The sequence below is a fragment of the Rhinopithecus bieti genome, unplaced genomic scaffold, assembly GCF_001698545.2.
Source record: "Rhinopithecus bieti isolate Rb0 unplaced genomic scaffold, ASM169854v2 scaffold_22, whole genome shotgun sequence".
Lineage (NCBI taxonomy): Eukaryota > Metazoa > Chordata > Mammalia > Primates > Cercopithecidae > Rhinopithecus > Rhinopithecus bieti.
In genome coordinates this window covers 2,777,532-2,796,369 of record NW_016803136.1, presented here as the reverse complement: position 1 = coordinate 2,796,369, position 18,838 = coordinate 2,777,532, and the positions used below count along the sequence as shown (strand labels likewise).

Below are 18,838 nucleotides of genomic sequence, written 5' to 3'. Positions count from 1 at the left end.
AGAAAGGCGTAAACCCGGGAGGCGGAGCTTGCAGTGAGCTGAGATCCGGCCACTGCACTCCAGCCTGGGCGACAGAGCGAGACTCCGTCTCAACAACAAAAAAAAAAAAAAGAAGAAGAAGAAGAAGAACTGGGGAAGCCTTAACCCCAGGCAGACTGGCTCCAGAAACTGTATTCTTAGCTACAACTCTCTATTGCTTCAAGTTCTTAAGAAGAACCTCAGAGGGGCCCAGGACCAGGTCAAAGGAGCTGGATTAATCGCCCCCGTGGCAGGGGGGATCACTTGGCCAATCCAAAGGAAAGAAAGATGGGCTGGAAAATCAATGGAGAGGGCAAGAAGGTTCCCAGAAAGAGAATTCTGGGAACCCAGCCAGCTGTTCCTCCCACAAAAAGAGAAGGAGCACAGCTCAGCTGGCCTAGACACCTAGGCCAAAGCCCGTGGCTTGTGCTCTATTAGCAAACTGGAGGAAGTGTGGCTCTACTTTGGGGCCTCCAGCTTGGAAGGCCAGGGGCCCGAGAATACATAGGAAGAGGCAAGGGACTCCAATGAGCCAGCTACTCTGGGTTCCTCAGAGAGAAGTCCTGACTGTGTGTTTCTCAAGGGCAACAACTGCACCTAGATCATCATTGCTGTCATTGTCATCATCGCCAAAGTCACAGACCATCACTGCCATCATAGCCATTGTCACAGACCATCATTGTCATCATCGCCATCGTCACAGACCACCACTGCCATCATCGCCATCGTCACAGACCACCACTGTCATCATCGCCATCGTCACAGACCATCATTGCCATCATCGCCATCGTCACAATCCATCACTGAGCACCTACGTGTCTGACGCTCCACTAGCGACTTTGTGGATGACCTCATTACTGCTCACACCCACTCCTACTCACACCCACTCCTACTGGTGGCCACCATCCCTGTTATACAAGTGAAGAGACTGGAGGTCAGGGAGATTCAGTGACCTGTTCAAATGATTCATGCAAAGCAATCTGTAGAGGTGGGGACGACAGCACAGGCTTCAGAGCCACACAGACAAACCTGAGCCCACATCCTGGCTCTGCCACTCACCAGCTGTGGGACCTTCAGCAAATAACTCAACCTCTTGTGACGATTTCAATCAGAGACGCCAGAAGGAATTTATCTCAAATGACAACTCCAGCTGACTGCCAGTGGCTGCCTACAGTGCTTTGCTGAACAGGATTCTGAGACGACGTCTAAGCTCTTGGGAAAGAGGACCATGATCAATTACCAATATCTGCCATGGAGCTGAACAGTGGTCTGACGGCACGGACGTCACGTATTTTCCATCCCTGGTGCAGAGAAACACCATGGTGGGAGAGACACTAAACAAACACACGTGTGCGCGTCCATGCCTGGCAGATATTTGACTAAGGCACCAAAGCAATTAAACAAGGAAAGGAAAGTCTTTTCAACATACAGTACTGGTACAACAGAATATCCATACTGCAATTAAGGAACCTAGACCTCAACATACTGTCTTACATAATTAAATTAAAACAAGTTTATCTTAGACCTAAAGCTAAAATAATAAAGCTTCTAGCCGGGCGCGGTGGCTCAAGCCTGTAATCCCAGTACTGTGGGAGGCCGAGGCGGGCGGTTCACGAGGTCAGGAGATCGAGACCATCCTGGCCAACATGGTGAAACCCTATCTCTACTAAAAATACAAAAAAATTAGCCAGGTGTGGTGGCGGGCACCTGTAGTCCCAGCTACTCGGGAAGTTGAGGCAGGAGAATCACTTGAACCCAGGAAGCAGAGGTTGCAGTGAGCAGAGATGGCGCCACTGCACTCCAGCCTGGTGACAGAGCAAGACTCCGTCCCAAAAAAATAAATAAATAAAAATAAAGCTCCTAAAAGAATACATGGAAGGAAATCTTTGTGAGCTGGGGTAAGCAAAGACTTCTTAGGACACACAAAGCTACAGACATAAAAGGAAAAGAGTCCATAATTAGACATCATCAAAATTAAAACTTCTGCTCATTAAAGACACTGTTAAGAAAAGAAATGGGCCAGGCGCGTTGGCTCATGCCCGTAATCCCAGCACTTTGGAAAGCCGAGGTGGGCGGATCGCTTGAGCTCAGGAGTTCAAGACCAGCCTGGGCAACAGGGTGAAACCCTATCTCTCTCTACAAAAAAATTCAAAACTTAGTGGGGCATGGCGGCACAAGCCTGTAGTCCCAGCTACTTGGGGGGCTGAGGTGGGAGGATGGCTTGAGCCCAGGAGGTTGAGGCTGCAGTGAGCCACGTTCGTATCACTGCGCTCTAGCCTGCGTAACAAAGTGAGACCTTATATCCAAAAACTAAAAACAAGAAAAAAAAGAAATGGGTCAGGAATGGTGGCTCAAGCCTGTAATCCCAACAAATTGGGAGTCCAGGCAGGAGGATCACTTGAGGCCACGAGTTTGAGACCAGCCTGGGCGACAGAGTGAGACCCCATCTCTATTTTTAAAAAGAAGAAGGCCGGGTGCAGTGGCTCACACCTATAATCCCAGCACTTTGGGAGGCTGAGGCGGGCGGATCACGAGGTCAGGAGTTCAAGACCAGCCTGGCCAACATGGTGAAACCCCATCTTTACTAAAAATTTAAAAATTAGCCAGTTGTGGTGGCGGGCACCTGTAATCCCAGCTATTTAGGGGGCTGAGGCAGGAGAATCGTTTGAACCCGGGAGGTGAAGGTTGTAGGGAGCCGAGATCGCACCACTGCACTCTAGCCTGGGCAACAGAGCGAGGCTCCATCTCAAAAAAAAAAAACAAAAAGAAGAAGAAAAGAAATGAACTCGACTAGAATATGTAAAGAACACCTACAAGAAGACTACTGAATTTTAAAGGGGGGAGGAAGGGCAAAAAGAACTATAAGAATAGTCGATAAATAGTCAATATGAAAAATATTCAACATCATTATTCATGAGAAAATGTGGATTAAAACCACAATGAGACACCGTTCAAGTGGCTAAAACTGTGAAAACCAACAATGGCAAATGTTGGTGAGGATGTGGAGTAGCCAGACCTCCAATGACATTGCCGGTGAGGATATAAAATGGCCTGACCATTTGGCAAATAGTGTAGCTGTTTCATATAAACAGTCACCAGCCAGGCACGGTGGCTCTCACCTGTAATTCCAGCACTTTGGGAGGCTGAGGAAGGCGGATCACTTGAGGTTGGGAGTTCAAAACCATCCTGGCCAACATGGTAAAACCCCGTCTCTATTAAAAATACAAAAAACTTAGCCAGGAGTGGTGGCGGGCACCTGTAATCCCAGCTACTGGGGAGGCTGAGGCAGGAGAATCGCTCGAACCCAGGAGACAGAGGTTGCAGTGAGCAGAGATCACATTACTGTGCTCTGGCCTGGGCAACAGAGCAAGACTCCATTTTAAAAAGAAAAAATTAAGTTCTAGAACAGACAAAACTCATTTTTGAAAAAAATCAGAACACTGTTTGGTCCTCAAGGGGTGAGTTATGATTGACCGGGTCAGGACATGGGAACTTTCTGAGGTGGCAGAAATGTCCTGTTTCTTGATCAAGGTATGGGTCACGTGGGTGTATCATTAGCCAAAGTATACAATACAGTTAAGACTTATGCATTTCCACATCTGCAAATTTTTAAATTCCAGTGACACCTAGAGTAATCTTCAAGAAGCATAAGTGAGTTGGCCTTAAAATATGAACAGAATCAGGGAAAACATGCACATGCTCAGGTGTGCACAGGTGAGGAGGGAGACGCGTGCAGGTACATAGGTGCACATGCAGACATCTTCATGTTCTTTTTTCTTTTCTTTTTTTTTTTTTTTTGTTTTGAGACAGTCTCGCTCTGTCGCCCAGGTTGGAGTGCAGTGGCATGATCTCGGCTCACTGCAAGCCCCGCCTCCCGGGTTCACGCCATTCTCCTGTCTCAGCCTCCCGAGTAGCCGGGACTACAGGAGCCCATCACCACGCCCGGCTAGTTTTCTTTTGTGTTATTAGTAAAGATGGGGTTTCACCGTGTTAGCCAGGATGGTCTCGATCTCCTGACCTCGTGATCTGCCCGCCTCGGCTTCCCAAAGTGCTGGGATTACAGGCGTGAGCCACCGCGCCTTGCCTCTTTTTCTTTTTTTTTGAAACCGGGTTTTGCTCTGTCACCCAGGCTAGAGTGCAGTGGCGCAATCCTAACTCACTGCAAGCTCCATCTCCTGGGCTCAATCCATCTTCCCACCTTGGCCTCCAGAGTAACTGAGGCTATAGGCATGAACCACCAGGCCCAGCTAATTTTTTAACTTTTTGTAGAAATAGGGTCTCACCCAGGTGTTGCCCAGGCTGGTCTCAAACTCCTGGCCTCAAGGGATCCTCCTGCCTCAGCCTTCCAAAATGCTAGGATTTCAGGCACGTGCCACCACGCCCAGCCAACATCTCCATGTTCTTAAAGCCTCCTAGTTAGCATCCTCACCCTCAGTAGCCAAATAAGCCCTTCCTCATGCCTGCCTTAAATCAGATGTGAACTTCCCTTGGCTCCTGGATGGACTCAAGAGAACAATGGGCGGTGGCTCCTGAGGAGACGGCCTTGTGTCCCAACCATGTCCGGAATGGCAACAGAAACGCAGTCGATGTAGAGACCAGAGGTGACTCTCCCAGGACCCACAGAGTTCCAGCAAGGGCCTCCCTCCAGCAGTAGGAATGTGGAAATAAATATCTGTCCTCTCCTGTCCCCGTACAGGGCTTTCTTTTTTTTTTGAGATGGAGTCTCGCTGTCTTGCCCAAGCTGAGGTGTGGTGGCGTGATCTTGGCTCACTTGCAAGCTCCTCCCTCCCAGATTCATGCCATTCTCCTGCCCCAGCCTCCCAAGTAGCTAGGATTATAGGCACTCACCACCACGTCCGACTAATTTTTTGTGTTTTTAGTAGAGATGGGGTTTTGCCATGTTGGTCAGGTTGGTCTTAAATTCCTGACCTCAGGTGATCCACCTGCCTTGGCCTCCCAAAGTGCTGGGATTACAGGCGTGAGCCACAGCACCTGGCCTCCAAGTTTCTTCAAGAGAGAAAAACCAAACCTCCTGGCTGGGCACGGTGGCTCATGCCTGTAATCCCAGCACTTTGGGAGGCTGAGGCAGGTGGATCACCTGAGGTCAGGAGTTCAAGACCAGCCTGGCCAACATTGCAAAACCTCGTCTCTACTAAAAATACAAAAATTAGCCGGGCATGGGGGCTCATGCCTGTAATCCCAGCTACTCGGGACCATGGCACTCCAGCCTGGGGGACAAGAGCGAGACTTCGTCTCAAAAAACAAACAAAAAACCAAACCTCCTTGCTGATGTCCTTCAGCCCTTCCTGCCCCAGCCCAAAAAGGCTCCCGTCAACCCTCCCACAAATGCCTCCTCCCTTCTTCCATCCAAAGCCGGTGGATGTAAGGAGGGCTGATACTGTCACTCAACCCTGATTGGGGTATAGTCTCCTCACACAGCCTAACAGAAGAAGGAGACAGGAACCAGGAACAAACAAAAGAGATGAAATCAGGCCGAGGGCCGTGCTACAAGCTGGAACAGAAGCCCCCCACCCCACCCCCCAACCTCAGGGAGAGAGGGTGGCTGGTGGGCAATCCATGAGCTGGAAAGGGAGGCCCTGCCCAGCTCTGCCCAGAGGGACAGAGAGGGGCAAGGAGGAGGTTCCTCTGATCTCCATTCTCTTCCCTGGCATAGGGAGCTTGCACACCTGCCTTACCTACCATGGAGGCGATAGGGGCATTCGCTGGCCGTGGAGAGCCACACGCCAAGGAGCGAGGGAGGAACAAGACTTTCTGCTGGTCCCTGCAGTGGGAACTTCAAGCCTCCATTATCCTCTTCCGGAAAGCAGAAGGTCTGAGAGCGGCTGGCCTCAGACTTGCACAAAGAAGGGTGTGGAAGGCTGAGCAAGGACCACCTCCCAGCTGACCGAGCCAGCTCTGGGCCTGGTGCGGCTCCAGGAACAAGGTCAGGTCAAGTCCCAGCAGAGTGAACTTGAATGAAATGCCCTGTGTCCTTCCTGTGAGCGCCGAGAGAATCAGGAGAATCAACCCTTCTACTTCACAGGGCCTGGGACGGTTTTACTGTCTATGATCCCAGGGGGTCACCCCGACCCCCCATGCTTGCCATTAAGGCCCCTTCTGGCTGCCCCACCCTACCCCACCCTATCCCACCTCCCCACATAGCGTTTCCCCTCCTCTCCTCCCCACTGAGAAGCCACATTTCACATCTGAGCCTTGTCACATGCTGAGCCACCTGGTTTCTCCCGCTCAGTTAGGGCCCCTGTAGACGGCAGGTTCTCTGAAGGTAAAGAACTGCAGCTTCGATGTGACCCCAAAGGACCCAGCACAATTCCGGGCACACCAATGGCCCTCCCTAAATGCCTGCTGACCCACTGGGGCACGAAAACCAGCTTCGTAAAAAAAAAAAACGTGGGCCTGGAAACCACCCACGGCAATTCCCACAGACTCAGCCCCAAGCCCCTCTCCCAGCCCATCCGGCACCAGCCAGTTTGAGCTCTGGCTGGGAACTGGGATCTCATTCATCCCATCTGGTCAGCATCTCTTTGGTTGCTTTTTATCAGCTTCATATTAGCAAAAAAAAAAAAAAAAATTCCCCTTGAAAACAAACAGCAAAGAGGTGGGGGAGGGTGCATACAGGATGGGTAGCAGCAGGTACGCCAGTGAGGGTGGAGGTCCGGGGGGAGCGCGGGGGAGACTCTCAGGCTGGAGCTACTGCTCAGCCAGCCCTTCCCAGTGGGAGAGCCACGAGAGGCCGTCCCTGGGCCCGCAAGCGTGAGATGAGCCGACGAGCACTTGACCAAAACTAGTTTGGGTCTTAGAATTTAACTTATCCTGGGCTGGGCGCGGTGGCTCACGCCTGTCATCCCAGCGCTTTGGGAGGCCGAGGTTGGCGGATCACTTGAGGTCAGGAGTTCAAGACCAGCCTGGCCAACATAGCAAAACCCCGTCTCTACTAAAAGTGCAAAAAAAATAAGCGAGGCGTGGTGGTGTGTGCCTGTAATCCCAGCTACTCGGGAGGCTGAGGCAGGAGAACTGCTTAAGCCTGGGAAGCGGAGGTTGCAGCGAGCCGAAATCACATCACTGCACTCCATTCAGCCTGGGCGACAGAGACTCCATCTCAAAATAAAATAAAATAAAATAAAGAATGTAACTGATTCTACTGACTAGAGGAGGAACACAGCTGTCTTCGGTGCTGCCTTGGAGAGTCGTTTCCCACCTCGGGGCTTCCCGTTTACCTATGAAGGAAACGGACTGTCCATTCCCAAACTCCTGTGACTCCCAAGCTGATCAACCAAAGGGGTACCCCTGCCACGCCCTCCCTGAGCCTGCCCCGCCAAGAGAGCCAGGTGAAGCCTTCTCCCACTGCCCGAGGCTCAAAGAACAGAGAACCGATTCACGAACCCTCAGGGCCAGGGACCCTCGGAGAGAGGCCACCCTCCACCCAGGGCGTCTCTGGCCTCAGTGTGCTATAATAACCTGGGAGGTGTCAACCAAGCAGAGGCCTGGCCTCACCTCACCCTGTCCCTAGGACAGGGATGTGGCAGGTGGAGCCCAGGTCTGCTGGGATATAAGATCCAGCCAGAACCAGAGGAGTGGAGGGTCAGGAGCAGAACAAGCTCCCCTGACCGAGATGTCCCTTACAGTCAGTAACCATAAACAAGTCCCAGGTCCCCAACTTAAGCCAGGGCCTGGGGACCCCAAAGAATAGGACACAGTTACTGTGCTCAGGGAACTCAAGTTAGGGAAAGAATCGGACAGCCTGCAAGCAGGAGTTGCAATATTATTTCATCAATGTCATCACTTTTGTGATGGGACACTCCTGTGGTGAGCAGGTTGGTGGAAGGTGAGGATTGTGGTTTTAAACCCCTTATGGGCGGTTAGCTTTCGCACAAAGGGAAAAAACGTCCTCGCCATAGACAGACTCCTATCTGCGGCCACAGGCTGTCTGAGCCACAGAAGGAACCCAAATGACAGTCACAAAGAGACCCCTCGGGCCAGGCACACCACACACACTGACCCCCATCCCCAACCACAGAAGGAACCCCACCCAGTCTGAGTTCCCACGACAATCCCTTGCCTCTTCCTCTGTTCCCAGCTCTGACCTTGCGCTTGGGGTCTGGGCAGTAAAGTCACAGGCTGGGAAATTCCTGAGCTGAGCTCAAAGAGGAGAAGGACAGAACACAGGGGAGGAGGAGGGAGAGACATCTCCTGACTGCAGTTGCTGAGTTTTCCCTGAGGCTGCTATGCTCCGGGCCTGCCTGAGGCCCCTCCCGACAGCCTGTCATGGGAGAGCACAGCAGGGGCAGGCACCCGGTGGATGCTTATAAATCATTTTTTGAAAGAATGTGTTAAAAATAATCCCTGATGTGGTCCAGATTCCTGAGCACCCCTGCCTCACTCCCTCCTTTCCACATTTCCTTGCACTCCAGGCTCCCCACCTCACAAGTACCGTCTACACCCTCTAACTCTCACCATCTCCACCCATTCCTCAACACACGGCCGTCTGCTGTCCACTCCAACCCTCCCAGGGCTGGTCTGAATTACATTCCCAGCAACTGCCAGGCCATGGAGCCCAGTGGCCACTGTGCACTCTGCACCATACTCGGCCTCTCAGCAGCAGCTGACACCGCTGCCAGTCCCACCGCCATGAAATGCTCCCCCTCCATGTCTTGGCCCAGCCTCCTCTGCAGAGACCCCAGCACCAGCCTTTACTTGGGGGGTTCCCTTGAGGTGCTGCCCCAGGAACCTCTTTTCTTGCTCCATCCTCTCCCTGGAGAGCTCACTCATCCCAAAGCTTCCATTCCCTTCTCTAGGAGAAGGGCTCCCAGATTTTTACCTCCAGCCCAGAATGTTCTTCTGAGCCTCAGGCATATCCAACTTAGAGCTGACCCCTCGACAAGGTGCGGTGGCTCACACCTGTAATCCCAGCACTTTGGGAGGTCAAGGTGGGAGGATGGCTTCAACCCAAGAATCTGAGACCAGCCTGGGCAACACAGCAAGACCTCATCTCTACAGAAAATGTTTAAATTAGCTGGGCTCGGTGGCACGTGCCTGTATTCCCAGCTACTCGGGAGGCTAAGATGGGAGGATCCCTTGAGCCCAGGAAGTGGGAGGTTGCAGTGACCTAGGAATGAACCAGTATCCTCCAGGCTGAGTGACAGAGCATGACCCTCTCCCTTAAAAAATTGTTTTTAATTTAAAAGAAGAAGAACTGAATCCTAACCCTCCCTCCTGCACCAACCTTTATCTCAGAGAATGGTTATCCCACGTATCTAGTGTTTACAAACCTGGGAGCCATTCTCGCCGCCTCCTTCTCCCCAAATCTCGTACCTCATCAATTTACTACCTGCAAAATCTGAGCTCCAACCACTTCCAAACCACCCCACCGGCCCCTCCAAGTCAGCCTTCTGTCCTCTCCCCTGGATCCTGCAACGGCCTCGGCTCATCCCCTCTCCACTCTGTTCCCTGCCACGCATTCGCCATATGACGCTGGGTGATTTTCCAAAAGTCTCATCTTAATCCTCTGGGTAATACCATCATGACTCCAGTGCTCCTAACTAGGAATAAACTCTAAAATCTTCAGCAAAATGTCCAAGCATCTGCTTGGTCTGGTCCCTGCCTACATGCCCAGCCTCTCCAACGCTAACTCTGGCTTCACCAGCCAGTCTGATCTCCTTCCAGTTCCTCTTGGTGCCGCCTTCTCTCTCTCTCGACTGCCTGAGGGCATGTGCAGAGGCCCACAGCAGTGCTTCTCAAGCTGCTGTGTCTATACAAATCACCGTAAAATGACAGTAAAATGCTGACTCTGGGCTGGGCACGGTGGCTCACACCTGTAATCCCAGCACTTTGGGAGGCTGAGGGAGGCGGATCACAAGGTCAAGAGATCGAGACCATCCTGGCCAACATGGTGAAACCCCGTCTCTACTAAAATACAAAATTAGCCGGGCGTGGGGGTGTGTGCCTGTAGTCCCAGCTACTCGGGAGGCTTCGGCAGGAGAATCGCTTGAACCCAGGAGGAAGAGGTTGCAGTCAGCCAAGATCGCACCACTGCATTCTGGCCTGGTGACAGAGCAAGGCTCCATCTCAAAAAAAATAAAAATAATAAAAAGCTGACTCTGATTCGGTGGCCTGGGGTGGAACATGAGAGTCTGCATTTCTAAGGGGCTCGTAAATAATGCAGGTGTTGCTGGTCCCTTGGCCTCACTTTAATAGCAAGAATCTAGAACACTCTCCTCCACTCGGACTCCACCTTAGCCTAACTAGCACCTATCCAATTTTCAGGGCTCAGCTTAAACATCCTTTCCTAACAAAAAGCCCTACCTGACCCTCTCGGAGACTAGGTTAGAGTCTGCCCACCTCCTAACCTTACGTTCCCCCTGAGCTATGCTGTGCTTCTCCTGTAGAATATTCACCGTGTTTAACTGTCCAGCCCTCATTCCTGACATTATTTTTCCATTTTTGGCTCCCTCGCTAGACTACAAGGTCTAGGAGGGCAGGGACCACAACGTCCAGTTTACTACAAGGTCCCCAGAACCCAGCACTGGGCTGGCTGAGCATGAGCACATGTGGCGGAAAGCTGTGGGTCTTGCCTGCCCCGCATCCCTTTCCCCTTCTTCTCATGGCAACACTGCCATTTTCCTCTAGGTCCTACCCCCCCAATTCTCAGTTCTTATGGTTTAGGTGGGTGGTCATGAGACCCAGGTCTGGCCAATCAGAGCCTTTCATCTCTCTGGTCACAGTGATTGGTTCAGGGACAAACACGTGACCTAAGCCAGCCAATGAGCTTCTTCCCTAGGACTTTGTTAGAACTACTGGGGAAAAAAAAAATACTTTTCTTTGCACTGGAGTTACTTCGCAGGTAGGAGCTGCTGTCACCATCTGGCCGCCACAAAGGCAGCTTGACAGAGAATGAAACCAACACAGAAGGGAGAAGGAATGAGAATGATCTCGTGGATGCAGTCATGCCTACCGTCTATGCTTGCAATTACAAAGGCAAAAAATTCCCTTTTATGCCTAAGCCAGAGTGAGTTATGTTTCTGTCACTTACAACCAAGAGTCCTAACTAATACAAAATTCAAATAAATACTGGGTATTAAATGAATTAAATTAGTGCATGAGTAAGTGAAGTCGGCCAAGAGAATTCAGGGACTCCTCCTGCGAGACTGTCAGAGTTCTCCCTGCAAACTCCTGCCATCCTTGAGGACAGAGACACACATCCCACAGCCACCTTTGTAGACCAACGGGACACTCGGAATGGTAACAGGCTTCTTAGCATTACACTGTGCAAAGGGCCGGGCTGGCACCTGGCTCAGATACCAACACCGAGCTGGGTGCTGGGGCAGACACTAGGCTAGTGAAGGTGGTCTGGCTTCCACTGCCCCCTGGGTACTGTACCCTGTCCTGCCCCCCCCACCCCGCCCATCGCTGACCACTTAACCCACCCAGGGCAGGCTCTGGCTGCCCCTCAACATGTAGGCTCCTCGAGGCATACCGCATGGCTCTGTGTGTGATGGGCATCAGATGCAAGACAACAGCAAGAAGATGGATGGGTTTTATCTGCTTCCTATGGGTTGTCATCTTGCAAAAGATTAGGTTTAGGGCAGAGGAGGGGTGATGCAGAGCAGTGAGGAAGAGATGCCTGATGATCCCGTGAGCCACTCAGAGCACAGCCCCAGGATAGAGAGAGGAGCTGGCCTAGATGTCCCCTCAGATGACTCAAGGGGCAGGTGACTTCTTCAGCGCTAGTCCTCACTCACCCCACAGAGTGTGAAGAAGGGAGGGAGGGAGGGAGAGCATGCCTGCCAGCCTATACAGAAACACTGGCTGAGCCAAAAGTCTTCTCTGAGGACCAGCTCAGGCCTGTGTGGCCATCCTACCAAGGCGTCGGACTGAAAAGAGATGGGGGAAGGTCATGGTGGCTGGAGGGCACTGCTCCCTCGGCTCCCGTCCAGGAGTGAGAAGGTCCTGGGCCTGGCAGCCTGGACTGTGGTCTCCCCAGGAGAAAGGCTCATGAAGGAAGTGCTGACAGGAAAATAACTGCCGCCCCGACCCAAACCTCCAGCCAACCCTTCCATGGGTTCTGGTGTGAACAGGCCCAGCTCAGAAGGGCCAGCCAGAGGCCGACAGACCAGCATGCAGGCACCCTTCAAGTCCCAGGAGGGCCACAGCCCAGCCCCGGGCAGTCCTTCTGGGCAGCTGCCTTCTGTCCCCCAACTTCCTCCTGGCTGGGCCCCTTGTTCCCAAACTCCACTACCAATTACCAAGAGTCCTGCCAACCCCATTTCAACCCCAGTCAATGTCCTCACCGCCCCTTGACACAGACACCCTGAGTCTCCTGTCACACTGCCCCCTCACTGGTGCTTAACTGGAGCTTAACTGGACGTCGCCTCCTCCGAGGGGTCAGGACACTCCACAGGCCCACTGTGACGGACACCGCTGGGCCTGGAGCCGAAGCCACAGCAAGGCCCCACGACTTCCCCACACGCTCCCTTCCCTGCCTTCCTGAATCAAAGCCTCTTACCTTCATGGTGGGAGGTGCCGTGAGAGGAGGGGAGAGCGGCCGGTCTGGGAGGGTCACATCCGAGCTGTTGGCCAGCTCCTGCTTCCTGTGAAGAGGCCAAAAGAGGTGAGTGAGGACCTGCCTGCGCCTTCCCTTCTCTCCTCCAAGAATGACTAGGCTGTGGGACACAGTTTAACATACAATGCAGGCTGGGCTGAGTGGCTCATGCCTGTAATCCCAGCACCTGGGGAGGTCAAGGCAGGCGGATCACCTGAGGTCAGGAGTTTGAGACCAGCCTGACCAACATGGAGAAACCCCGTGTCTACTAAAAATACAAAAATTACCTGGGCGTGGTGGTGCACGCCTATAGTCCCAGCTACTTGGGAGGCTGAGGCAGGAGAATCACTTGAACCTGGGAGGTGGAGGGTGCAGTGAGCCGAGATTGCGCCACTGCACTCCAGCCTGGACAACAAGAATGAAACTCTGTTTCCAAAAAAAAATGCAGAAATCATAGTTGGGAGCATTTTCTTTTCTTTTTTATTTTTTAGACGGACTCTGGCTGTGTTGCCCAGTCTGGAGTGCAGTAGCGCAATCTCAGCTCACTGCAAGCTCCGCCTCCCGGGTTCACGCCATTCTCCTGCCTCAGCCTCCCGAGTAGCTGGGGCTACAGGTGCCCACCACCACGCCCGGCTAATTTTTTGTATTTTTAGTAGAGATGGGGTTTCACCGTGTTAGCCAGGATGATCTTGATCTCCTGACCTCGTGATCCGCCCGCCTCGGCCTCCCAAAGTGCTGGGATTATAGGCGTGAGCCACCACACCCAGCCAGGAGCATTTTCTTTACTCCGATGCACCAAAATCTAAAGCAGTGCTACTGTAAGTATGGTCCCTGGATCACCAGCAGCACCTGGGAACTTGAAAGATATGCACATTCGCTGGTGCACAACAGACTCTTCACTGATGAGCCCGGGAACCTGCGCTCCATCGAGTTCTCCAGGTGATTCTGCCGCACGGTGGTCTGAGAACCACGGGGCCAAAGAGACCCAGGTGTGGGGCTGGGTGGGAGAAGAGGAGGGGAGAAACGGGGATTCATTCTCTCTTGAGCCCCTCTACACATACACGCACACACACGCACACACACACACATACACAGACACGCACACACACACAGACACACACGCACACACACACGCGCACACACACACACAGGCCCTGGTCAAACAGCTGTCCTCAGGAGACAGGGCTGCCTGCTGTGCAACTGCAGGTAAAACTTAATTTAGTCCGTGTGGGCTAGGACGGTGGACAGGCAGCTAAACAGAGTTGTGTTGCCATGGCAACATGACTGCGACAAGTTTGCCGCGCTCACACGCTCCCCACTTTCCATCTGGCCCTCGCTGGTGACCGGGGAGTGCTGTCTGCGGCCCCATCACCAGGCAGACTGTTTGGCATGGGATCAGCCTTCGGAGCCACGGCTGCACAACAGGGCCAGCTGGGCAGAGCCTGGGGAATCCCCGGGTGAGGGACTCCAGTGTCCTGAACAAGCCCTGGCTGTACCCAGGAGGGGACGAAGGGGCTGGGAGAACCGTATTAAAAGCCAAACAGGACCAGGCTGAGCCGTCAAAGCCCCCAACTTTACAAGTGTTTCCTCCTCTAGAGAGCCCCGCTCTGAAGCAGCCGAGAGTCAGCCCAACCCCCAGGTCCTGCGTAAATGACCAAAGCACCCCCACTGCCACCTCCAGAGAATCCTTCTGCGCCTCTTCCCAGCCCAAGTCCTGCCAGCGATGCGACAGTTCCAACCTCGCACCTCCATGACGGAAACCCACCCTCCCTACAGAGCCCAGCGCTCCAGCTTTCCAGGCCCAGACCCCATCCTGCCTGGCTCCCCGTGGCCCACGGGGCAGGACCAGGCTGAGAACACTTCCACGCTAGATCCACAGGGCCATGTGTACCCCTGCCTGCCCCTGCGGTTGACCACCCTTCCCTGTGGTCAACTAGGGAGCCAGATGAAGGGCCTGGGGACTACCTGGCTTGGCAGAGGATCCACTCCACCCTGTTAACCTGAACCTGGCAATCCCTGTCTTCTCCCCATCTCCCTTCCTCTTTCTTTCTTCCTGGACCTTGTTGATATAAACTTTGACAGCTGGAGAGGGGAGACCCTCCCGCCTGATCCAGGGCTGTAACTGGCTCAAGAAACCATCAGAGCCAAGACAGCACCTAGGTGTGTGCACACACTCACACACACACAAAGGCAGGCACCAGCTCCTGTTACCTCTCAGCTAGAGCTGCCAGCCTCCTTCCATGTACGGCCTTGGACGTTACCACCGTAGGCTCCAGCCTGGCTGCTCTGCCAGACACTCACCTGCCTGTGCACACAACAGAGCTGGGTCCAGCAGAGGCTCACCCCCTCCTCCACCTAGCCCACTCCCAAACAGCCACAGCTCCTCCTCAATGGGCCTGGTCTTTGAGAGCCATGATGGGGGAAAGGAAGAATGATCAAGCAGGAGGGCATCACCCTTGGGTCCTCTCAAGGCCCATGGTGAGGATGAAGGCTCCTCCTCTGTGAGGCTGGGAGCCTGGCAAGGAAAAGCATGCAGAGGGGGAAGTAAAGCAAGCCCCCACCAGATGCTATAGGGCTACTCTGGGCTTAGGAGAGGACCTCTGGAGATGGCTCACACGCACCTTGATGGACAGGAGCCCTGGCTCTCCAGGCACACACAGTCCAGAGGAGGACAGAGCTGGTTTTAACATCACCGGTCATGGGACGCTCATACGCACAGTCATGCCGTCTATTTCTCCCCATCAGGCACAAGATGTCTACACCCATGGCACCAGATTATTGTCCAAGGCCCTGAGTCCCGGTCAAAGGGGCAGAGCAGCCAACATTCCCTGAGCTGAGCCCCTCTCCCCTGCACCAGCCCTTTCCCCCTGGATGCTGGCTAAGCTCCTGGGGCCGGTCTCTACTGGACACTGGCTAAGCTCCTGGGGCCGGTCTCTACTGGACACTGGCTAAGCTCCTGGGGCCGCTCTCTAGGAAGTGAGGCGGACTCTCAAGTCGGAATACAAGGCAGCTTCTGACCAGAAGGATTTCCCGAATGACGCCTGGGAACTTGGACGGCGCTAGAGCAGACATGAGCACCGGTGGTGACCAGCCTCATGCAAGCTCCAGTGCTGTGTCCATGACTCCAGAGGGGGTGCCAGGGTGGGCAGAAGGCATGACCGCCACCCTCAAAAACATCTGAACTGGGCCCAGAGCGGTGGCTCACGCCTGTCATCCCACCATTCTGGGAGGCTGAGGCGGGGTGGATCACTTGAGGTCAGGAGTTCGAGACCAGCCTGTTCAACGTGGCAAAACGCCATCTCTACTAAAAATACAAAAATTAGCCGGGCATGGTGGCACGCGCCTGTCATCCCAGATACTCGGGAGGCTGAGGCAGGAGAATCGCTTGATCCCAGGAGGCGGAGGTTGCAATGAGCCAAGATTGCACCACCACACTCCAGCCTGGGCAACAGAGCAAGACTCTGTCTCAATAAAATTAAATTAAATTAAACTAAATTAAATGAAGTTAAATTAAAATTAAAATTTAAAAAATCAGAACTACACACAGGCTCTAGGTCACAAGGTAGGACCTACCCCGCCTTGGTACACAGATGGCTTTGAGCGGCATCTATGGGGGACAAGGGCCACATTGTACCATCCTCACTCTTGGCTCCAACCTTCCCTCCTGTTTAAGAGCTAACTGCCTGTTATGGGTCACCCTGTGTCCCCCAAAAAAGATATATTGAAGTTCTAACCCCCAGTATCTATGAATAGAATCTTATTAAAAATTGGGTCTTTACACATATAATCAAGTCAAGATGAGGTCGATAGGATGGTCCTTAATTCAATAGGACCAGTGTCCTTATAAGCAGGGAAGGCTGGCCGGGCGCCGTGGCTCACACCTGTAATCCCTGTGCTTTGGGAGGCCAAGGTGGGTAGATCACCTGAGGTCAGGAGTTCGAGACCAGCCTGGCCAACATGGTGAAACCCCCGTCTCTACTAAAAATACAAAAATTAGTCGGGTGTGGTGGCGGGTGTCTGTAGTCTCAGCTACTCAGGAGGCTGAGGCAAAAGTATCGCCTGAACCCAGGAGGTGGAGGCTGCAGTGAGCCGAGATCGCGCCACTGCACTCCAGCTCGGGTGACAGAGCAAGACTCTGTCTCAAAAAAAAAAAAAAAAAAAGAAGGGAAGGCAATAATGTGAAGACACACACAGTGAGAATGCCTCATGACCACGAAGGCAGACACAGGAGCGATGCAGCTGCAAACCAACATATGCCGAGGCTTGCCGACCCTGCCAGAGGCTAGAAGAGGTGAGGAAGGATTCTTCCCTAGAGCCTGCAGAGGGAGCATGGCCCGGTTGACACCTTGATTTTGGACTTCTGGCCTCAAAACTGAAATAATAAATGTGGCTTTAAGCCATCTGAGGTCCTTGGTAACGGCAGCCCTAGGAAATGAATGCAGCACCCAGGCCCCAGGTTCTAGCCTTGACCTAAAGAGCCGAAAACAATGAAGATAAAATTCTGCTTCTGCCTCACCACTGCTGCTCTCATCACCTCTTCTCAGCCTTGTCCTTTCCCAGGACAATGACATTTCCACGTGAGCCACCCTCCCAAGGATGACCAGGCACAGCCCAGCCCAGCCACCAGCTGGCACTGAGATAAGAGAGAGTTAAGTGACACGGTGCTTGATGCAATTCTATCCCTTTTTCTCCCACTCAGGCAAACATATCACACATGAGGAGGTGGAAGTGATGTGATTTTATCAAGGGATAACCTTGAATGTGCTCTCATTAGATGCACAAGGTAAATCCTTAGCCGAGGTGACAACTTCCCTGTGACCCACAGGGATCCATCTCGCCACGTGTCAAGGCACTGAGATTGAAAGCTGCACCCCTCAAGCAACCCAGCCCCACAGTTGCACGCAACTCTAACGACGCGGGGTCCCAGACCCACCCAGGCGCCCACAGGGACCCATGAGAGGAGGGGTTGGAGATGGGGACAGCTTGGAAAGCAGAGAAAGGAAAAAGAGGATGGAGAGAAGCCAGAGGGGGAGAAGAGGAAAATTATGTACTCAGTTCAAAGAGAAGGGTGGTAAGGGCAGGCTGGAGAGGCGGGTCAGAGAGCCTCTGCCACCTGCGGGGGTCCTGGAGGCACTGCCCATTCTCGTATGGCACTGATGTTCCCTGCTCTGGGATTCTGGGATTCTTTCCCTTCCTAGAAGCACAGGAGACACAGGGGCACACGGGGCGGCTCAGGGAGACGAGGACGCATCCTAGACAGCTTTGGCTAAATGCAAATCTCTGGAGGAAATGGTCAAAGGGGCCTGGAGTGGAAACTGAGGAGTCAAAGGCCACAATTCACCCAGACGGAGCTGGGCAGACCCCTGGGGGAGCCCCTGTGACAGCACCCAGGCCTGCAGGCTCCTCGCCTCCACCCTCAGAGGGCTCTGCCTCAGACCATGTGGAGGTCACTGCAACTGTCATGTCTCACACATCGCTATGGAGAGCATCCTACACTCGGAATCAAGGGACTCCTGGGTTCCAGTTTGGCTCTGCCCGCTACCCAGCTATGAGGCCTTGGTTAGTTACCTCGTTGTGTCTTGTTTCCTTCATCTGCAAAGATGGGGTAATAATGTACCAAGGAGTTAAAAATAACAGCTGTGGCCGGGCGAGGTGGCTCATGCCCGTAATCCCAGCACTTTGGGAGGCTGAGGCAGGTGGATCATCTGAGGTCAGGAGTTTGAGACCAGCCTGGCCAACATGGTGAAACCCCATCTCTACTAAAATACAAAAATTAGCCAGGCGTGGTGGCACACATCTGTAATCCCAGCTACTTGAGAGGCTGAGGCAGGAGAATCGCTTGAACTCAGGAGGCGGAGGTTGCAGTAAGCTGAGATCGCGCCATTGCACTCCAGCCTGGGTGACAAGAGCGAAACTCCGTTTCAAAAAAATTAGTTAATTTAAAAAAAAAAAAAACAGCTGTGAAATAAAACATGAAGTCCTATATAAATGTAGACTATGATGATGATGATTCTTATTATTATAACTCATAAAATGTTGATGTGGTCTCCAAGGGGAGACAGACGCAAGGGTCCAGGGCTGTTTAAATGCCTTGGAAAACATTCCTGGCATCTCAAATGAGTACCAGTTCTAGCCTGGGGACCGACTCTCAGGATCATAACCACTGGTTAATAATCAACCACAGGAAAAACACTCACCTAGCAGCAGATGGCTCTGGGGCCAGGAGTAAGGCCCCCTCCACACAGGGTTCTCCCAAAGCCTGAC

At 53.0% G+C, this 18,838-nt stretch overlaps 1 protein-coding gene across 5 annotated transcripts in view; it reads right to left on the bottom strand.

The window, feature by feature from the left end:
- RAP1GAP2 (RAP1 GTPase activating protein 2) overlaps positions 1-18,838 on the bottom strand; it is a 271,104-nt gene that overhangs the window by 121,998 nt on the left and 130,268 nt on the right. For all 5 annotated transcript variants that reach the window (XM_017867164.1, XM_017867151.1, XM_017867163.1 and 2 more), the window contains one exon: positions 12,539-12,623. In XM_017867164.1, coding sequence (XP_017722653.1) covers positions 12,539-12,623 — 85 coding nt within the window. The remainder of the gene's footprint in view (positions 1-12,538; positions 12,624-18,838) is intronic.